General features: G+C 39.0%; 1 protein-coding gene and 1 long non-coding RNA gene across 3 annotated transcripts in view; both read right to left on the reverse strand.

Annotated features, from left to right (window-relative positions):
- LOC139795679 (uncharacterized) overlaps window positions 1–9,839 on the reverse strand; it is a 32,992-nt gene extending 23,153 nt beyond the window's left edge. Inside the window, exons 1-2 of the long non-coding RNA XR_011725641.1 lie at window positions 9,334–9,839; window positions 5,787–5,905 (exon numbers count right to left, since the gene is read on the reverse strand). This is a non-coding gene — a long non-coding RNA (uncharacterized lncRNA). The remainder of the gene's footprint in view (window positions 1–5,786; window positions 5,906–9,333) is intronic.
- A 289-nt stretch (window positions 9,840–10,128) lies between these two features.
- PPA2 (inorganic pyrophosphatase 2) overlaps window positions 10,129–17,962 on the reverse strand; it is a 30,675-nt gene continuing 22,841 nt past the window's right edge. Inside the window, exons 8-12 of one of the 2 annotated variants that reach the window (XR_011725647.1) lie at window positions 16,971–17,098; window positions 15,179–15,251; window positions 14,564–14,633; window positions 11,967–12,006; window positions 10,129–10,309 (exon numbers count right to left, since the gene is read on the reverse strand). Coding sequence is in view for 1 of the 2 variants with exons in the window: in XM_071742609.1 (XP_071598710.1) it covers window positions 10,281–10,309; window positions 11,967–12,006; window positions 14,564–14,633; window positions 15,166–15,251; window positions 16,971–17,098 (353 nt within the window). In the remaining variant the exon portion in view is untranslated. Of the gene's footprint in view, window positions 10,310–11,966; window positions 12,007–14,563; window positions 14,634–15,165; window positions 15,252–16,970; window positions 17,099–17,962 lie in introns of both variants that reach the window. The other variant, XM_071742609.1, reaches the window with a different exon arrangement.

The raw sequence follows: 17,962 nt of genomic DNA on the forward strand, positions 1-17,962 counted from the left end.
TCTGCATTTCACTATTTCATTTTTTTTAACACCATTAGCTTAAAATTTTGACAAGCCATTGTGCAGGTACCAGGTCATGAAGTTGATGATTACTACTGCAGGAGAAGCTGAACCCAGCTGTTCACCATGATCAAGGCAGGATTAATTCCTGTGACAGGTCATAGCAGAGGATTCTCTTGCTGTTGTTTAATACCTGCAACAGCTGAAAAAACAGCTGCTTAGTTTGAAAATTCCCTAATGAAAAGAATTACCTTTGCTTTCAGGGGGCTTTGTGGTTTTGGGGTTGTTTGGTGGGTGCTTTTTTTTTAAACAAAGATGACAAAGCCTGAGACATCTGAAACAAGTTGGTTGTGAGCTCTTAAATATAATGCCACTCTTCTTTTCCCAAAACATAGCAGTATTTTATGAAAAATAACAAGAGTAGGAATGTTGTGAGAGCCTCATGAAATAACCGAGGCTACTTTAAATACATTCAGCATAAGGTACTGAAGTCTTGGAAGTTTTCCAGGATGGCAGCAAAATGCTACATAGCCAGGAGTGAGGAACCTCTCACTTCTGCCCTTCCACAGAACCAGCTGTGGCCACCCCTGATATGGTCGGGCAGCACCCACCCCAGTCTCATCATCCCTCAGAAAAGATGGATTTACCTTTAGCCAGGGCCTCACCCTTTATTCCAGTTTCCACTTTTTCCAGTTATGGAAAGCAAAGCTGTTGTCTCAGTAACTCTACAGATGTCAGATTCACACACACTTTCTCCAGGAGTTGCTCCATCACTACACCCAGCCATGTGTGCCTCTCCTGTCCTTTTCTGATGTGTGCTGTGAAGCCACAAGTGATGGAACTGAAGCAGCCACCTCCCTGTTTGCTTTTCCCTCCTCTATGTGTTTTTTACATTGTTGGACCCAAGTTCAGAGCATGCAGTGAGTCTGATTCATCAGTTCTGCTGATAACAGAGTAAGGAGATCACCACCAGCTTGCTGCATCTTACTGGTAATAACTCCTCTTAGAGGCAGCATTCACTTATGGCACTATAATTCCAAACAGGCTGAAAGCATTAATTCACTGCCTTCCCTTTATCTAGGTCAGGACTTCCCAACCTGTGGTATGCACACCATGCACTACATGTAAAAACAGTTCAAGGTGATGTGCACTACAACCACTCCCACCTACAGCTGTTTCTCTGGAGGAAATGGGGACAGTAAATACTGCCCATGCAGCTGAATGCTTTTTCCTGAGCCTGACAGCAGTCCCAGACCTGCTACCACATCTCTTTGTATGAAGAAAGTCAATGCTGAAGGTGGAAATTAGCAAACTTGCAGCATTTACTCATCTGAATGAGAGTTGTGTGTGCTGCTTTGCCCTCTAGGCCTGGATTTGCACAGAACCAGGCTTAGCACACAAAGCTATTCCCCTGTTTACTATTTTCACATGTCCCAGCATGAGGCACAGCACCAGACACTCTGATGTGCCACATGACAGTGGGGCCCAGGAGGTCTCTGCCTTGCCTTTCCTTTCCCCTGACTTGTCCATCTGAGGTAAGCAACAAACTATTTGGTCAGAGAGGATGTGGATCCTGTGACCACCCAGCCATGCAGCTGTGCTCAGTACTCTGACTGCCACATGGCATTAATTTGCAAGTTAGTCTGAATGAAGATGTCTTTTCTCCTCATCTTACCTTCTCTCTTCCCTTACCCCTTATAAGCCTCTTAGAGATTCAAATCACAGTTTTCCCACTCAGGGTACTGAAACATTTGTCACAAACTGATTTCAACATCAAGAAAGCAAACTTCAGGACATCCAACAAAAAGCCTTGCATCAGGGGTAGAGAGGGGGTGGAAGAAAAAGCAACAACAGGAACTCCCACCTCCACAGAAAGCAGCATGCTTCCAGGAAAGCAGCCCTCAGAGCTGACACCCTGCATCACTTCCCCTTTCCTGTCACAGGCAGAGAGGGGCAGAAGCTCTGAGATTACCCAGGCCAGGAAGGGTTAGGGAAGGGAAGGAAGAGGATTTCCAGAGAAATCAGCAGCTGAGCTATGCCTGCTGATGGCAGGCTGAAGGGTGGGGTACCCAGTGGTACAGGACAGCCCATCCCTACCCCTCTGCACCCATCTTGGCCAAACTCAAGGAGAGCCCAGGGAAGCTGCAGCCATTCCTTACTGCTCAGGATCCAGCTCTGTACATTGGAGCTTAAAAACCCAGAGTCACCTGAAGGTCAGGACGTGACTCAGTCTGCAATGAAACTTGGAATTCCTGGTGCTGTAAATCTGATTCTTGCCAAAACAGCTCTATCACATACAGAAATCAGTATCTGTAGCAAGTCTTCTGTTTCACAAAGCATAACTGCATTTTAAATTTGGGATCTGGAGCACAGGAGACAATTTGCCAACTACTTAAAGAGGAAAATTTAAGCCCAATGTTTTGGTTAACATTTTCATTTTAACTCAATCTTTATGCAATTCCCTCCCCCCAGATATATTTTCTTAGAAGTCTGAGCTTCTTTTCTTTGCCTGCACCACTATGTATTCCAGTCAACTTCCACGTGTGATCACCTCAATGAAAAATACATTGTTCTCACTCGATACAGGGAATTAGACAAAATTGCTGATTATGGGAAAAATATCTTAAAAATATTTTTGGAAAACCTTGGCAAATGCATGACCAAATGTTGAAGTTTCTGCAAACATGAAGGCACTCCATACTATTTATTTCCAAGTACTGTTTTCCTTCTTGGGTCAGTGCCTGCATTGTACAGGATCTTTTCTTGAGAAGATGCTGTAACTAAGAAAATAACACAAGATGACTTGAGAGCCTAATGGCTTTAAGTGAATGAATCAATTGTTCCCCCTAAGCTTATCCTCCTTTCAGAAGTGATTGGGGCCTAAAATAACTGGGGAAGTTGAGGTTGCCATCTGTATAACCCCTTTCTAATCAGCACCACAGCCTGACCATATTCTCAGAATGAGAACACAAGCTGCTGTGGTCAAAGTGTGTGTCACAGGGTTTTGCCAAGTGATAGAGAAAAGCTGATGGGCACTGTGAAACAAACAAGGGAAAGAAAGGTCTCTTTCATTTGCTTCTCTTCACAAGCAGAAAATTAGAGCAGTAACATACAAGGTGGGGAAAAAAAAGATCCCTCAGAAAAATCCACTCATTTATTTCATCTCCACAGTTTTCTTAGAACCCTTATCTCTCTCATTGTCACATGTATCACCTCTGTAGTGCTTATTGCCTCCTCTCTCCTTCAGCATATCCAGACAACTCCAGTTCCAGCACTCTCCTACCAATCTGTACCCTCCAAAAACGAGCCCTCACCTTGCCTGACCACCCACTATCCCCAGCCTCAAAACCATCAGCTCAGAAAAGAGAAAACTGTCCACAATCTCTGTTGCTGCCTAATCTCATGTGGCAGATCATTGTTTTCTCTGTGCAAGTTCCTCAGATTCTCCTTCTCCATGGTGCACCCCTTTTTGCTGCTTTCTTGTCTCAACAAAAAGGCAGAACTCCTCTGAAGGCAGCCATACAGCATCCAGGATCCACATGGGATGCCAAAGGTCCATCTTCTGCAGAAATCATTTGTGGCTGGATCATGCTATCATGCTAACTCCCTGTAAGCCTTCTCCAAAATCATCCAGAATGGGCTCAACTAGAATTAACAACTTTGGAAGTGGAAAGGGAAGGGGAAAAAAAAAAAAAATAGCCTAGTGTTTGCCAACAAACCATAGAAGTGCCATTTAACTTCTCCTTTCTGTGCTTCTCGGATGGTTCTCTTTTTCAGATGGAAAGGAGAACTGTAAAAAGAAAGACTTCTCTCATCCTCTTTCCAAACTGGGGTGATGAACATCCAGAGTTTGAGGTTCTTGATAGGGGTTTGGGTTTTTCTTGACGACTGAATGCTTCTTCAAATTCTCAGCCTCACTGTCAGGTCACACTGCCACAAGGCAAGAACCTTTTCATTACTGCTCAGAACAAAGCACAGATGTTTTATTCCTGTGTTGCAGCCCCCATTCTGACATGGTCTATGAGCAGACCATTTTTCCTGGCTGAACAGAGTAGTGCCTTCCTCAGTTACCACTTCCTCAGATCTGCTGACTTGTTTAGACTGGTTATCCCACCCTTAGCCATTTCTATAAAAATACCCTTGGTTTAGTTACACAATCAAAACTGTAAATCTTTTCAAGCCTGATCTCATCTGAGGTAGAAACCTCTTGAGCCATTTGCTTTTCTGGGCCTCAGCAACGTGTTACATAGACCAGCAAGACTTTTAAGAGAAAACAGCATGGATCTAAGGTCCCAATACCCTACATTTTTACTATTTAAGGTTTGCTAAATTTATCACTTAAACTATAGTCCTCCTTACATGACTGTTTTGTGTTACAAGTAGCCACTATTGCTCCATATAACTGTTTGTCAAACAATAACACTGTCATATTATAGAGGCTGAGGGGTCAAGATAAGTCTCTGGAGAGTTAATCCCCTTCACAGATCAGCCACTGCCCCTAAGTAACCCCCTGAAGTTCACTGCTCCTCAAGTTCTCTCAGCAGCAAAACAGGAATAGCACTTAATTCTTTTCCCATCTCTTACCTCTTCTCAACAGTTTAGCTCTTAGAGGTGCTATGTATATTTTGACATAACTGCCACAATGCTCTTTGCTCATGGCTACAACAGGTTCTAACAGAACAGGAAATGGTTATGGCTGCAAAGCTAAAGTTTTTTTCATTATTCATATCCTAGAAAATAGCCTCTTTAAAATCAAGGACATGGCTTCCTGGTTGCTATAGAGAATGAGCATTTCGTGGTTATGATACACTATCATTTAATGGGTCAAAGGACATAGAATACAGCCTTGTTTCAAAATAAAGAATTTTAAAATAGACATTTTAAGTAGACATTGTTAAATGGGAAAATTCACAATTTGAACATTCAGAAAGTAAAACCTGATCATTTCACAAGAGAACTGGAAATGAGTCAGCAATCTCTATTTACTCTGCAACCACTAATCATGAAAAAAAATTTTGCCAAACTTATTTTAATAAACTTCTATTTAGACAAGGGTTAGGCTTTTAAGTTAAAAGGGAAAAAAATCCTGAAGTTTTAGGAGCTGGTGTGCATATGTTCATTAACTGCTACAGTTTCTTGGTCCCTTCCTGGTAAAGGGCACTTCCCCTTCTGCCATCCCCCCTGTTCCCTTCCCCCACCCCGCTCCTTTTTCTGCTTTTTTTCTCTGAAAAAATAACTTTTGTTTTTACATGAGATCACCAGATCAGGGAAAAGTATCACATGCTGTGCCACTTGCATACATTACACTTCCAGGCAGACCTTCAGCATACTGCTATGATTCACATTAGCTCTACTACATATGTACCAAGAGCTGGCACGTCACAGAACCTCATTATGGTATTTTCCAGCATTGTGACTCTTCTTCCAAGAAGTGTGAACTGAACAAACACATCTAAGGCTAATTTGCATTTCTGTTGGAGGTCCCACAAGCCACTCCAGCTGAAGATAGAGAGCTAAGTGAATCAGAGACACTTTTTACAGAACAGATTATCATACTCTGGGAGCAACACATTATTTGTAGGTAACAAAGATGTTCTGATGACATTTTGGCCCACAGAAACAAGAATCTCAAATCTTTTCTCATTAGGATAGGAGATGCCATTTCCCTTTCCCTCATTTGGGTCCTCCCATTGTCTTCTTTTTCTCCCAATGAGCTGCACAACAAGCTACAACTTTCTTTTCACATGTACTTCACAATGACCCTTGCTCAGCTGTTCTGCTCTTACCCTGATTCCTTTTTTCTTCCAGGATTTCCCTTCCACACACAACACAGAGCCATAGAAACTTTGTTTGACAGGATCCCCAAACACCTCATCTGAATGCTGAGAAGCTTTGTGCTGCCAACCTATAGGGTCACAGAGACATCTGTTAGTAATAAAGCTTCCTTGATGTTTCATGTTTTTAAGCAACTAATGCCCACAATGTTACTGTAGCATAAACAGACACTGTCCCTATTTATAGACACAAAAAGAGATTTACAGGGTTTGTCCGAGTCAGAAAACTGCACAAATAAAGGGCTACAAGAGTCTTGATTCCCAAAACATCACATAGGAGGAATAAAGTCTAGTTCAGGCAAGAGTATGTGCTGCAACACCTGGGTAATGCAAGCATTGTTCTTCCAAAGATAATAAACAAGACTTAGCATTAAACTTGATGACATCTGTGAAGAATCTAGAAACTTTATGAGGGTGTTTGAAGCAGGAAAACTAATGGTTAGCAGTGTTCTTGTACACATGACATTACCTTCATGCAGTGAACTGTGCTTTTCTTTTTGGCTTCTGCATTTTTCCCTTACAAAGAGAAAGCCTTTTTTGACCCTTACAGCAGACCAAATCATCAACAAAAATCTTACTTCTGACTCAGCATACTGAATCACTGGTAAGATTGATACAGCTGTAACTTATCAGATCAAGAATGAGAAAAAAAACTTGCAGCACTACCTATGAATTCTGAGCTCCAGAACACTTGAAAGCTGCAGCCACAAGAATTAGCAATGAATTAATTAGCTAAAGCAGAAAAATAATGAAAATTACAATAATCTACTGCAGTGAGCCTGGCTTTTTTTGTCCTGTCCTATCAGACTCAGGAAGAGAGCACTGCATATGTCCATCCTGTTGCTGCACAAGAGGAATAAGCTCTGAGAAATCAAAGGATTGTGGCTCAGTCACCACTCAAGGTTTGCTGAGCACCCAGGCCATCTCTGCATAACCCAAAAGTCAGCTCAACAATAATTACAACTGCTACTTTTCACTGTTTCCCCTCACCTAGGAGACCAAAGATTCAAGATTACTTCCAAGCACTTGAGGGGGGTGATTCCAGCTTCTGTGTGGTAGGTGAATGTTCTTCTTCCTTGGCAAATGCATCCTGTGGGCCTCTCCAGTCACATGAAACTGGCATTGTTACTGCAGTATTTCAATAAAATTGTTTTACAGCATTTTAGTCACTCCTATTTAATGATCTACTCATTAAGTTGCCTGAACCTCCCAGACCTGGCTTCCATTCTTTGTTCTCTTCCAAAGTAACTTTTCACCTCTTTGTTCTCCAAGTCCCAGGTCTCTTGTCTTCAGGGGGTGGAACCCAGGTTACCAAATCTGGGACAAAATAGTTTTACACCAAGGGGGAAAAAAACATTTTACATCGCTTTTGCCTTTTAACAGGCCTAAAATTGATTTATTAAAAATTTTATTAAAATTTATTAAAAAGATTTATTAAAAAGATTTATTTAAAAAAATTATTAAAAAGGTTTAAATCCAGTAAAAACAAAGAGAAGCATGAAATAATATGGTCTGCTTAGGACTGCTTTATGCCACAGCTCTCAAGTGTTAATAAAAGTGGGAAGCCCAGGGAAGTTATGGTAAAACATTCTCCTTCCATAACAAACAGTTCTGTTCCAAAACCACTTCAGGATTACTTTCTGTTCATCTGGGGGATTTCAGAGGATGGCTTTTGTTACTAACAGCATGAAAATAACATCTTACCAGTGACAATAGCATACCATTTCCACAATCCTGTTATTTTCATGCTTCAAAGAAAAATGAACATTATTTCCACATAAGTACAACTCAAACCCCATTTTCAATTGAGGGGAATGAAGTACGGACTCCATGTCAGTAAGAGGTATTATTTTGAACAGCAACTGATCACATGTGTAAAAAAAGAACCTTCACCATCACAATAGTGAAGGGAGGGGAAAAAAATAATCTCTTCTTTCTTTCCAAAACAGACAAGAGGAAATGGAGATGGCAAAGTTATCCTGGAAAGAAGTACATAATGTGTATTACATATTCAAAACAGAAAATAGTTAAGCTGGATTTATTTACTGGGGGAAAAGAATATATTCATTTCTCTTCAAGATGTCTTTCTAGGAGACATTAGTGTCAGATATAAAAACATCCTTTTCATAGAAGTACCCAGAAATGGACACTGCTACACTAAACTTCCCACTAGAATGAAACCAATTTTAAATATGACAAAACAGGCACATAAATAGAGACAAACAGAAGACTTGTGAAAAAAAAGCTAAGATTAAAAAAATGTGTTTATTACATAGATTTGTTTTTCCTGGGGGGGATGTAAAAAATATATTCTAGTTTCTCTGTCCCATCCTGCTGACCCTCTTATTAGCAAACAATCTCATGCCAGCAATGTCATTAAGATTCATTTCTGAAACCCACATCAGCAGCATTAAGTACATTTTAGCAGCAAGGCTACACATAACATATGTTATATGTGCTTCATTTCATACCACTTGGGAAAACATCTTTAGAAAATGTATATAAACACATGCTGAAAGTAATCTAAAGACTGTTTATATACTCTGCTTTATGTACTCACCTGTTTATGTACTCTACATGGAAGAAACCTTTTAACAGTTTCAAACTGATGATAGTTTTGGCCATTTCCAATTATTTTTTTTCCAGCTTTCCCAAGTACTACTTGTAGTTTTCCTGCACAAAGTCTAATCTGATTTAGAAATCCATTTTCTACTTCTGAATTTCAAACCACACGTAACCAATACAGTTAAAAGTTCAAAACCCACTATAAATTATCTGAAGAAACTTCTGACCTACTCTTGATAGTTCAGAATTGGTAAGTTTGTAATAAATACTTGTTCACCATTTGTGTACACCTTTTCACAGCAGTGACCAATGTAAAAGGAAGGTAAGTTGATTTTACACAGTGCCCTTCACTGTCCAGATGTGCCTAACAACTCAAGACACAAAAGAAGCATTTACTCTCTCTTAAAAAAAAAAAAAAAAAATCAAACAAAACCCAAAAAGTCATTATATTTGTAGCTAATAATGCTGCATGTACTTAAGACTTCCAAAGTATAAAATAATAAGTATGGCAAATCAGTACTGTAACTATATGTTGGATGTCTTGATTTAAAAAAAACAAAATACAGTACTTAATATCTCAGGTTTATGTTGCACTTTTTCATACCACACCTAAACTGTGTATAAAATGCAAAACTCTTCAGCAGATGGAAGAATTTCATCTACTTTCAAGTGCTGAGGCTCAAACTGAGATTTGCCAAGTGACCAGTGCTTATACACATTTCTAGAGTAAAGTCACTAAACTAGGAAAATCATCTCCTAAAATAAAAGCAACACTGCCAAATGTGAAGGCTTTCTTACTAATAACTTGTTCTTTGTATGGAAAAGTTATTCCTCTCTGGCAAGGACTTCCCAAGTTCTTTATCCTCCATTGCCTTCCAGTGTCAGCAACATTAACTTTTTGTTGCAGTAATCATACAAAGCAGACAACACTCACCTTTGGTCTCAGTAACAAGCTGCATAAATCTGTCTGTCTATATTATCATCATTTCCTCTCTTTCTACTTAACAGCTGGGGTGGGTTTTTTTTTTTGTCTTAATGAACATCATGGGTACACACAAGCCAGATATAATCCTGCAGTAGAAAAACATGGTAGATATTTTTACCATGAAAGCACAAAGTTCTATTCTATACATTTCATTATTAACTTTGTCTCACTGAATGAGGAACTATCAAAGAGCTTCAGGCATACATAATTCTAAAAATGGAAGCTTTCCATAAGGAAAGTCCTTCCTGCCTGATAAAACCCACAAGTTATCAAAACAGGATGCAGAACAGAGAGCACACGTGCATCCTTACTTCAATTGTTATGGCAGTAGCTCTTCTGAATTACTCTTTGGAGTGAAGCTGGGGTTGTTTTTTAAAGCAAGTCTGCTCTGCCATAACTCTGTGAAACATGCAGAGACAACTGGGCACAAAAGTGACTGCAGCTCAGGAAATGTTGCACAGACTGCTCAGCACAAAGTTTGTTGGCCACTTGAAACAGATAACCATCAGGGTGCCCAGAGCTAAACTGGCCCCAGATCTTGGCCCCAAGATCTAAATGAAGAGAGTCTGCTGATGGCTGGACTAGTCTGAATCTAGAGAACATGGCTAAAGATACACTTGATCCTACACTTTATGAGTGGGTAAGAGCAATTCTGGAGCCCTCAGACTCAGAAGCAAACAGTCAAGCAAGCCCTCCTCTTTCCTCTGCTCCACCCTGCACAAAGACACAGAAAGGAAACATTAATTTTATAATGTCTTTGTTTATTTACATGAGAGAAGGTTTACACAAGTTGATAAGTTCTGTCAACAGGAACCCAACAATTCCTACTTTTGCCTCTCTTCAAAAAAGAGATGACTTTTAAGACGTGATGATGAAGCTTCAGAACACTTTGATGATCACTTGGGAAAAAAGAGCCAGGAATCAACTAAAATGAAAAAAATACACACCAGGAATGCCATTAGTTCCATATAACTAGCATGTAAAAACACTTGAAAAAGAAATAGTCTGCCTTTTCAGCTCTCTCCCCTCCCATAGCATTATTCTGGGTGAGCTCTATCCCCAGCCTTTGTAAAGCACAGCCTCAAAATATCACTTCAGTGTAACAGTTTGGCTGAAACAATCTTGCAGCGAGTTGTGACATCAGTGTGACCATCTCTGGAAAAGATCAAAGATCAGGCACATTGTGTCAGTTGCATGTCAGAGGGCTGAGATACACTATTTCAGCAAAGAAATGCTATTTTTTGGCATGCCACATGAGGGCTAATGGAATGCAACTGTGTTCCCATGACATGGGCTACACAGATGTTAATATCCATCCCTTATGGGATTCAGGGGGAAACATTACAGCCAAGGATGAGGAAAAGGCTGAAATACTTAATGCCTTCTTTGCCTCTGACTTCATTAGTCAGACCAGTCACCCACAGGGTGGATGGAGAGCAGCACAACCCACCCATAATCCAGAAGGAAGCAGTTAAGGACCTGCTATGGCAGCTGGACACCCACAAGTCCACGGGGCCAGGTGGGAATATTGAATTCTTGCAATATTCATGCAAGAATATTGAGGGAGCTGGCAGAGGAGCTCACCAGACCTCTGTCCATCATTTGCCAATAGTTGTGGTTAACAGGGGAGGTCCCAGATGCCTGGAGGTCTGCCAGTGCCATCCACATAAAGGCTGGAAGGAGGATCTGGGGAACTCCAGGCCTATCAGCCTGTTTAGTTTGGAGAAGGCTGAGAGGAGACCTGATGGCTCTCTACAACTCCCAGAAAGGAGGCTGTAAGGAGGTGGGTGCTGGGCTTTTCTCTCAAGTGAACCAGATAGGACCAGAGGAAATGGCCTGAAGTTGCACCAGGAGAGGTTTAGACCAAATCTGAGGAAGAATTTCTTTACTCAGGGAGCAGTCAGGCATTGGAACGGGCTGCCCAGGGAGGTGGTGGAATCACTGTCCCTGGAAGCACTTAAAAACCAGGTAGATGAGGCACTTTGGGACGTGCTCTAGTGGCTGATACAGATACTGATCCATGTATTTTATCCAGGGAGAATGCTGACAGTGATCTCAGAGATTTCCAACTGAGGCACCTCTGTGATTCTGTTACTTTGCAAATCATCTGCAACTCCACATAGGACAAACTTTCTTGTAGTGTTTTTTCTAACTGCCTGTCTCAATGAGCACTTATGTCTTCTCTAGAGTTCCTGCCAACATAAAAATCTCTTTTTCTACACATTTAGCTAAAAATTAAAATGCAGGATGCATTCTTATTTCTTGAACAAGAACAATGTTCTATTAAGATGAAAAAGAGTTATAACAGTGAAAAGACAATTTTGTCCTTAGAACTCACAGTTGAAAAATAAGTATGGTTATATCAATTCCCCTTAAAAAAGGCAAATGTCATGCATTTCCTTTCAATGATCAGTGACAAAGATTTAGTCTTCTCATCTTTTTATGTGGGTTATTTTTTCACTCATACTCAAAAATAGTCTTCTCTCACAAGCCATCCATGAATTCTGTTCATGTTCTAATTAACAGGAGACAGGCCTTACAGCCTAACAGGGTAATTTCAGAGCAGTAGGGTAAAAATGTACCTTCTGGGGAAACAGAATCTCCATTCACAGATACTGGTGCCTAGAAAAAAATAAGAAAGAAAAAAACCCCAAACCAATATATTAGTATTTAGCATATATAGTATTATTTTCACAAGTAGCACCCAAACACAGTTATTTTACTGCTGAAGTCAAAATAACAGAACCAAAACCAGAACCTTGTGGTTCTACCTGACAGGCTATCCCATTCCCCAACCCCTTCAACTACTATAAAAATTTCTTTGTTGCTCACAGGTAACAAAACAAACTAATAATGAGTGAGTGGTAGTTTAACCAAGTTAATCAAGTTTTGATTTCCATTTGACTTTACTAATTCTCTCACCATAAAAATTGTTTCATAAACATAATTGTTTCAATACTAAGTGTTGCCTTCTGGTTTTTTTCTTTAGTTTTTCTGAGAACCTGAAGCACCTGATTAAAGGCTATTAGCACCCACTTAAAAGTTCTGTAATTGGAGTCTCACCCAAAGGAAACAATTGTAGGGAATCAGCCCTCACTGCACAAGTAGCTCAGAAATTCTGCAGCAGCTGAAATAGGCTTCTCCCTGCACTTGCATATAAAATCTCTACCTGACCTTTCATTTTGGTGTTTTGTTTATAAGTCAATAGATGGATATAAATTAGAAGGAAATGTATCTGCTTTTACTTTAAAAATAAAAATCAAAACCACACACACACAAAAACCCAGACAGACAAAGGCAGCTTTCATTTAAAACTTCCACAGCCATTAAAATTCTGCAGCCAACTCGTGTAGTACTTTCACTTCAGTCTGAAAGAGCTGCATGCCTGACAACCACAGCAGACTAGACAAAAAGATACTTGATTAAAATATGCAAGTCAACCTCCTTGCTTATATTCAGAGTCTGACTGTCCCCTGTTCATATTTCAAGAGCATTTTACTCTTTTTTTGTTATTGTAGGCCAGAAATTGCATGCAGTATGAAAAATATTTAAGAGTCTTGCATCTTTTCCCTGCCTAAAAAGTACCAGAGACAGCAGCCTACAAAAACAATGAAACTACTTAGACTGAACTGAAAAAGAATGATGGAGTATGTGATGACAACTCCACAAAAGTAATATTAAACCACTTAAAGAAAATAATGAGGCATAAAAATCTAGGAAGTGATAATGTTTCATAAGAAGAAAAATACTCATAATACAAAAAACATGAAAGTTTGACTCAAGGTACTTGTTTCATGAATTGGCTTTACTATCCTCCCTTCAAAGAACAGGGAAACTTCTGATTTCTTATTGAGACAAAATAATTATCTGTCCAGATATTGCTGGTTTAACCAGATAATTATTTATTCTACATGCTTCACAGTATAAACAGCATAGAACACAAAAGGAATATTCCTCTGCAGTTTCTCACTTTCCAAGTATTTTTGAACTTGAAATTTCAGTTGCATTTAAACACTGACTAAAGATTTCAGTAAAATTGAAAGTACAAAGGAGGGAAGTATTTGCTTATAGCTGTGACTGACATGTCTAAAAACTTACTTCAATTCCAGAATTAGTTTTTCTTTAATTTAAAACTTAAGAGTCCCATTAATCAACACTCTCAAGTGTAACCATAAAGGTACTTTTAAAGAAGTACTGAAGGCAAGAGATGTAAATAGGAAAAACCAGTTAAGTCTGACACTTCTTTCTTTTTTAAATCAACTTTTCTTTGCAACTTGGAGTCTTATTTGCTTGTGACAAACCACCACCCAGGACAACACATTCTTACTAAAAATATTGTTGGACTGCAAACAGCACAGACAGTGGATGCTGGCTCCTTGACACCTGAACTTGCATAATTACTGTGACTACTGAGGCTCAATCATGGCATATTGAAAAAAAAAGAAAAAAAAAAAAAGGCACAATATTTGGGAGTACTTTTCCCCATGTAATTTCTGGTAATTTTGCTTAATTTCTGGCATCCAAAGCAGTAAATTTTAAAATAGCAGAAACTCTCCTTCACCAGCATTTGTAGATGAAAGCACCAGACCTGCAGGACATTTTTCTTGCCTGAACAGGAACCCTGCTTGTTTAAATTTTATGTTAATTTTCAGAATATAACTGGCATTCTTTAAGAAACATTCAGAAAGCATCCCCCTCTCTTATAGCAATGCATTTAATTATGCAAGTAGACAAACAAAGGATCCCTTTACTGATTAGGGACTAGAGTCAGGCAGTCAATGAGTGCTAATACTGGGTGGTATCTCATGGCAACAAGGAAGACAGTGATGACAAGAGGCTAGATACAAACAGCAGTCCCAGCTTGCTATTCAGGATCAGAAGACACAGCACTGCACAAGGAGAAAAAAAAAAAAAGGCAAAACAAAAATCCCCTACAAGAACCATAATAAACCTGACAGAAAGCAAAATTAGACCCCTGTAATAAAAAGTTTCTATTATGATGCTTACATCTCCTCCATAACCTTTGTGCTCTCTTACTTTAAGCCTTAAATTTTTGCATAAGGGTCATTTCAGCTTAGCTACTTTATTGCAGTTTTGGAGCTCTGAGTTTTCTTTTCCTATTAATTGCCTTAAAAAACAAAATAAGGGTGGGGGAAAAAAAAGTAAATATTGTCCTTACTGACTGCACAATGGATCGGGCATCCTCCTCACTGCAACAAAATGGGCTGCCACTCACCAGAACATTTGTGCTGAAAAACAAAAGCCATGTTTTATCAATCAGTGGGAAGAAGTAATTAAGTACACAATTAAAAACACCTTAATGTATAGAGCTCGGGAATGTGTAATTTCAAGAAATGAGGAAGTCAAAAACACAGAGTAACCAGTGACACTGGATGAGAACAGGGGTGTTCCTTGTGTCTTTGGGTTTGAGGGATTTTTAGGCTAGAGATAAACAGTGACATGAAAGTTTGCATAGGATACTGAGATTCTCCCAAAATTATCCAGAACAATCACTCTGGGGACATTTCTCACAGCTTTAAGTTATCTGTGTCACTTGTATAAAACCAATGTATTTTTGGAACCACTTTCCAGTAAATCATCAGCATACAAGATGCAATTAGTTAATCATGGTCTATTATCAGGCAATTATCAATCAAAACCATGAGTTTTCCTGTCATCTCAAAAATTCTAAGCAGTGCATGCAGAGCTGCCACATGTTGAATACCACCAGGACTAGAACAATACAAAGGGGAAAAAAAAAACAACCAACTGAATACTTACCATTTAATACTACCTGCATCAGCTTTTTTATGAAGCAAAGCTTTCCAGTATTCATGGGTGGATTTAATAATTTCAACAGCAAAATCCTAGTTACATCAGGGAAAAATTTTATGATTTAAAATGTTATGAACAGGAAAAAAGCCACAGAACTAGTTTATTAAAAAATACTCTTTCATGTGTTATTTTCAGATGCCTCCTTTGAGGTCTCATTAATTTTCTGGAAAATATAACACCATTTTATGGAAAGAAACTTCACTATCTGTCAAATACAATGATAATATATTGAGGATTTTCCCTCAGACCACAGCCAGAAAAAAAAAAAAAAAAGGTTGAATGACAAGAATGAAATCAGTACTGGATGCAGACACCTACAGCTGTAAGAAAACTGTAAATAGGACAAACTGTATGATCTATGACTCCTCTGTTACACCTGTACATTAGAGTTAAGGTTTCCCCTCTAGTGGCAAGATTTGCACTTATTTCACTAATTGCCCAATTGTATACTTAAGCATTTGCAACAATGTCAAGTTTCTGCAGTAGTTATTTGATTAAAACAAAAGCAATGTTGGAGGCAGAAAGGAGATGAAATAGCTTTAAAAAAAAAAAAAAAAAAAGTAAAATAAGCCCACAGCATTGAGGTGATGATATCTAGAGTGGCTTGCAAAAAAACTGCCATTCACATTTCCTAACTTGGCAAAATGCCACTGGAACACTGGGAACTCCACCAGAGCTGCTGGAGCACAGCCACAGCTGCCTCACCACATCCTGGGTCTCTACAAATGCTTCAGAATTATTCAAGTGCTCCCAACCAACAATATTCAGAGGATTTAGTGTCCCAAGCCTGAACTCCAATGGCCTGGCAGGGATATAGTCTGTTAAACTGTTGCTACAGGGCAACACTGCTTTACAGAGCAGGAAAATCTCTAAAAGCAGTTTTTATGGTAGGAATCAGGTTACCAAGCCTTACAACTCTGATTGATACACAAGACAGTTTTTGTGCAGGGAGGAATTAGGGCATCTCTTTAGCCAGAAAAAACAGGCAAAAATGTAAAGTCAGTGTTGGTCAGAAGGCATTTAATAACACTGGCAGTACACTGCAAGACTGAAATAGCTGACACATGGACACCATTCATTACAAACCTGTGATTCTTTGCCAAAAAAATTCTACTGAGAGTGTGCAACACACAATTTGAAAAGCACTTTTAGTCAAATCACACCGTTTTCCTCTGGAAAAATCCAGCTATTTTCTTCAGCGAGGTTTATACCCAGGTCTACTCTCCTTTCAAACACTGGCTATTTTCACTTTAATAGTTTTAAATGCCATTCATTTCTTAAAAAAAAAAAAAAGAAAGAGAAAAATATTTTTCCAGTCTTCAAGGCAACAACAGCTCAAAGGCATTTACACAGAACTACCAGGAAAAAGTGTATCTTGAACAAATACAAAATATGAAAAAAAACCTGCAACCTATTGTCTGTCTTAAACCACACAGCCTTAAAAAAAAAAAAAAATGACAGAAAAATGTATTAATCAGGACCAGAAAAATACCTGAAAAGACAATCTGTTCATTTCTCTGACAGGGAGAATGGAAATGCTGTGAAAAAACCCTACATACAAGATGTGTGTGTAAGTCTTGTCATGATTAGGGCTGAATATTTTTTTTTTTCAGACTTCCTTTAATAACCCATGCATTTCCCTGAATAAAACAGAAGACAGAAAACATAATTTATTCCTAGCCTAACAAACTGTACTCAAAGATCCCTTGTGTAAGCAGGAAGGTGGATCTTTATTTTTGGATTATCTTCACCTTGTCTTTAAATTGTCCATTAAAAGCAAAGTGATTTTCTGGTTTACCATCAGGGACTTTATATGATCGGAACCAATCAACTGTAGCCTCAAGGTAACCTGGTTTGTGCTTCTTGACATCATCAATATCTGTGGGTTAAAAAAAAAAACCAAATAAATTAAAAAAACCCAGTCATTTTTATTCACATTTTTTGTAAAACTAATTTTTACAGACTCATAAAGGATCTGCAAGCAATCTGATTTCACTGAGCACTTTAGAAGTCATTGGGGAACTTCTTTATTACATTAGTTTCCCATAGTGGATATCTTATGATTTCACAACCACACGAAATAGGTAAATCAGTTGCCTCCTGCCCTTTGTTAATTAAGAGCCAAGGGGATAATGAATTAAAGGACCATATTTGAGACAGGAGAGGAAGAAAACTCTGTATTTATAAGCTTTCATCTCAGTAGGTGCCTCTCACAATACTTAGATTATTCAGTGACTTATTTTTTTTCCCCTGCAGGGACTACAAACATGTTTTGATAATGAAAGAATAGCAAGTAAAAACAATTTCCACCCTTGGATTTTTAAGCCAGACCTTCAGAACAAAATACAGGCTTGACTGCTCAAAAGTTATATTAAAAGCATCCTTTTGCTTCAAATTCAACCCATTAGATGCAAGATAGATATATGCCAGGAGCCCCAACCAAACATTAACTTACTGATAATCCTTTGAGATCTGCATCCTCACAATGATAAACCAATTCTACCTTTCCCTCTACAAACCTTCCATGAGGAGACAGGACACAAATAAAACACATGCCATATGCAGGACACCCTTGGGAGGCAGAGATGAACACTGCCCCACTGGGTAGAGAGAGAGAGATTAAAGAGTCCCACAGTAATTCTGCTTGAGGGCTGCGCTGCTGTACAGCAAAGAAGCAGTTCCTGATCCTAAACGTTTACTTCTGCTGTGCTTATCAGATGATACCAGGCTGTCCTCTGAGACC

The sequence above is a fragment of the Heliangelus exortis genome, chromosome 4 (assembly GCF_036169615.1).
Source record: "Heliangelus exortis chromosome 4, bHelExo1.hap1, whole genome shotgun sequence".
Taxonomy (NCBI): domain Eukaryota; kingdom Metazoa; phylum Chordata; class Aves; order Apodiformes; family Trochilidae; genus Heliangelus; species Heliangelus exortis.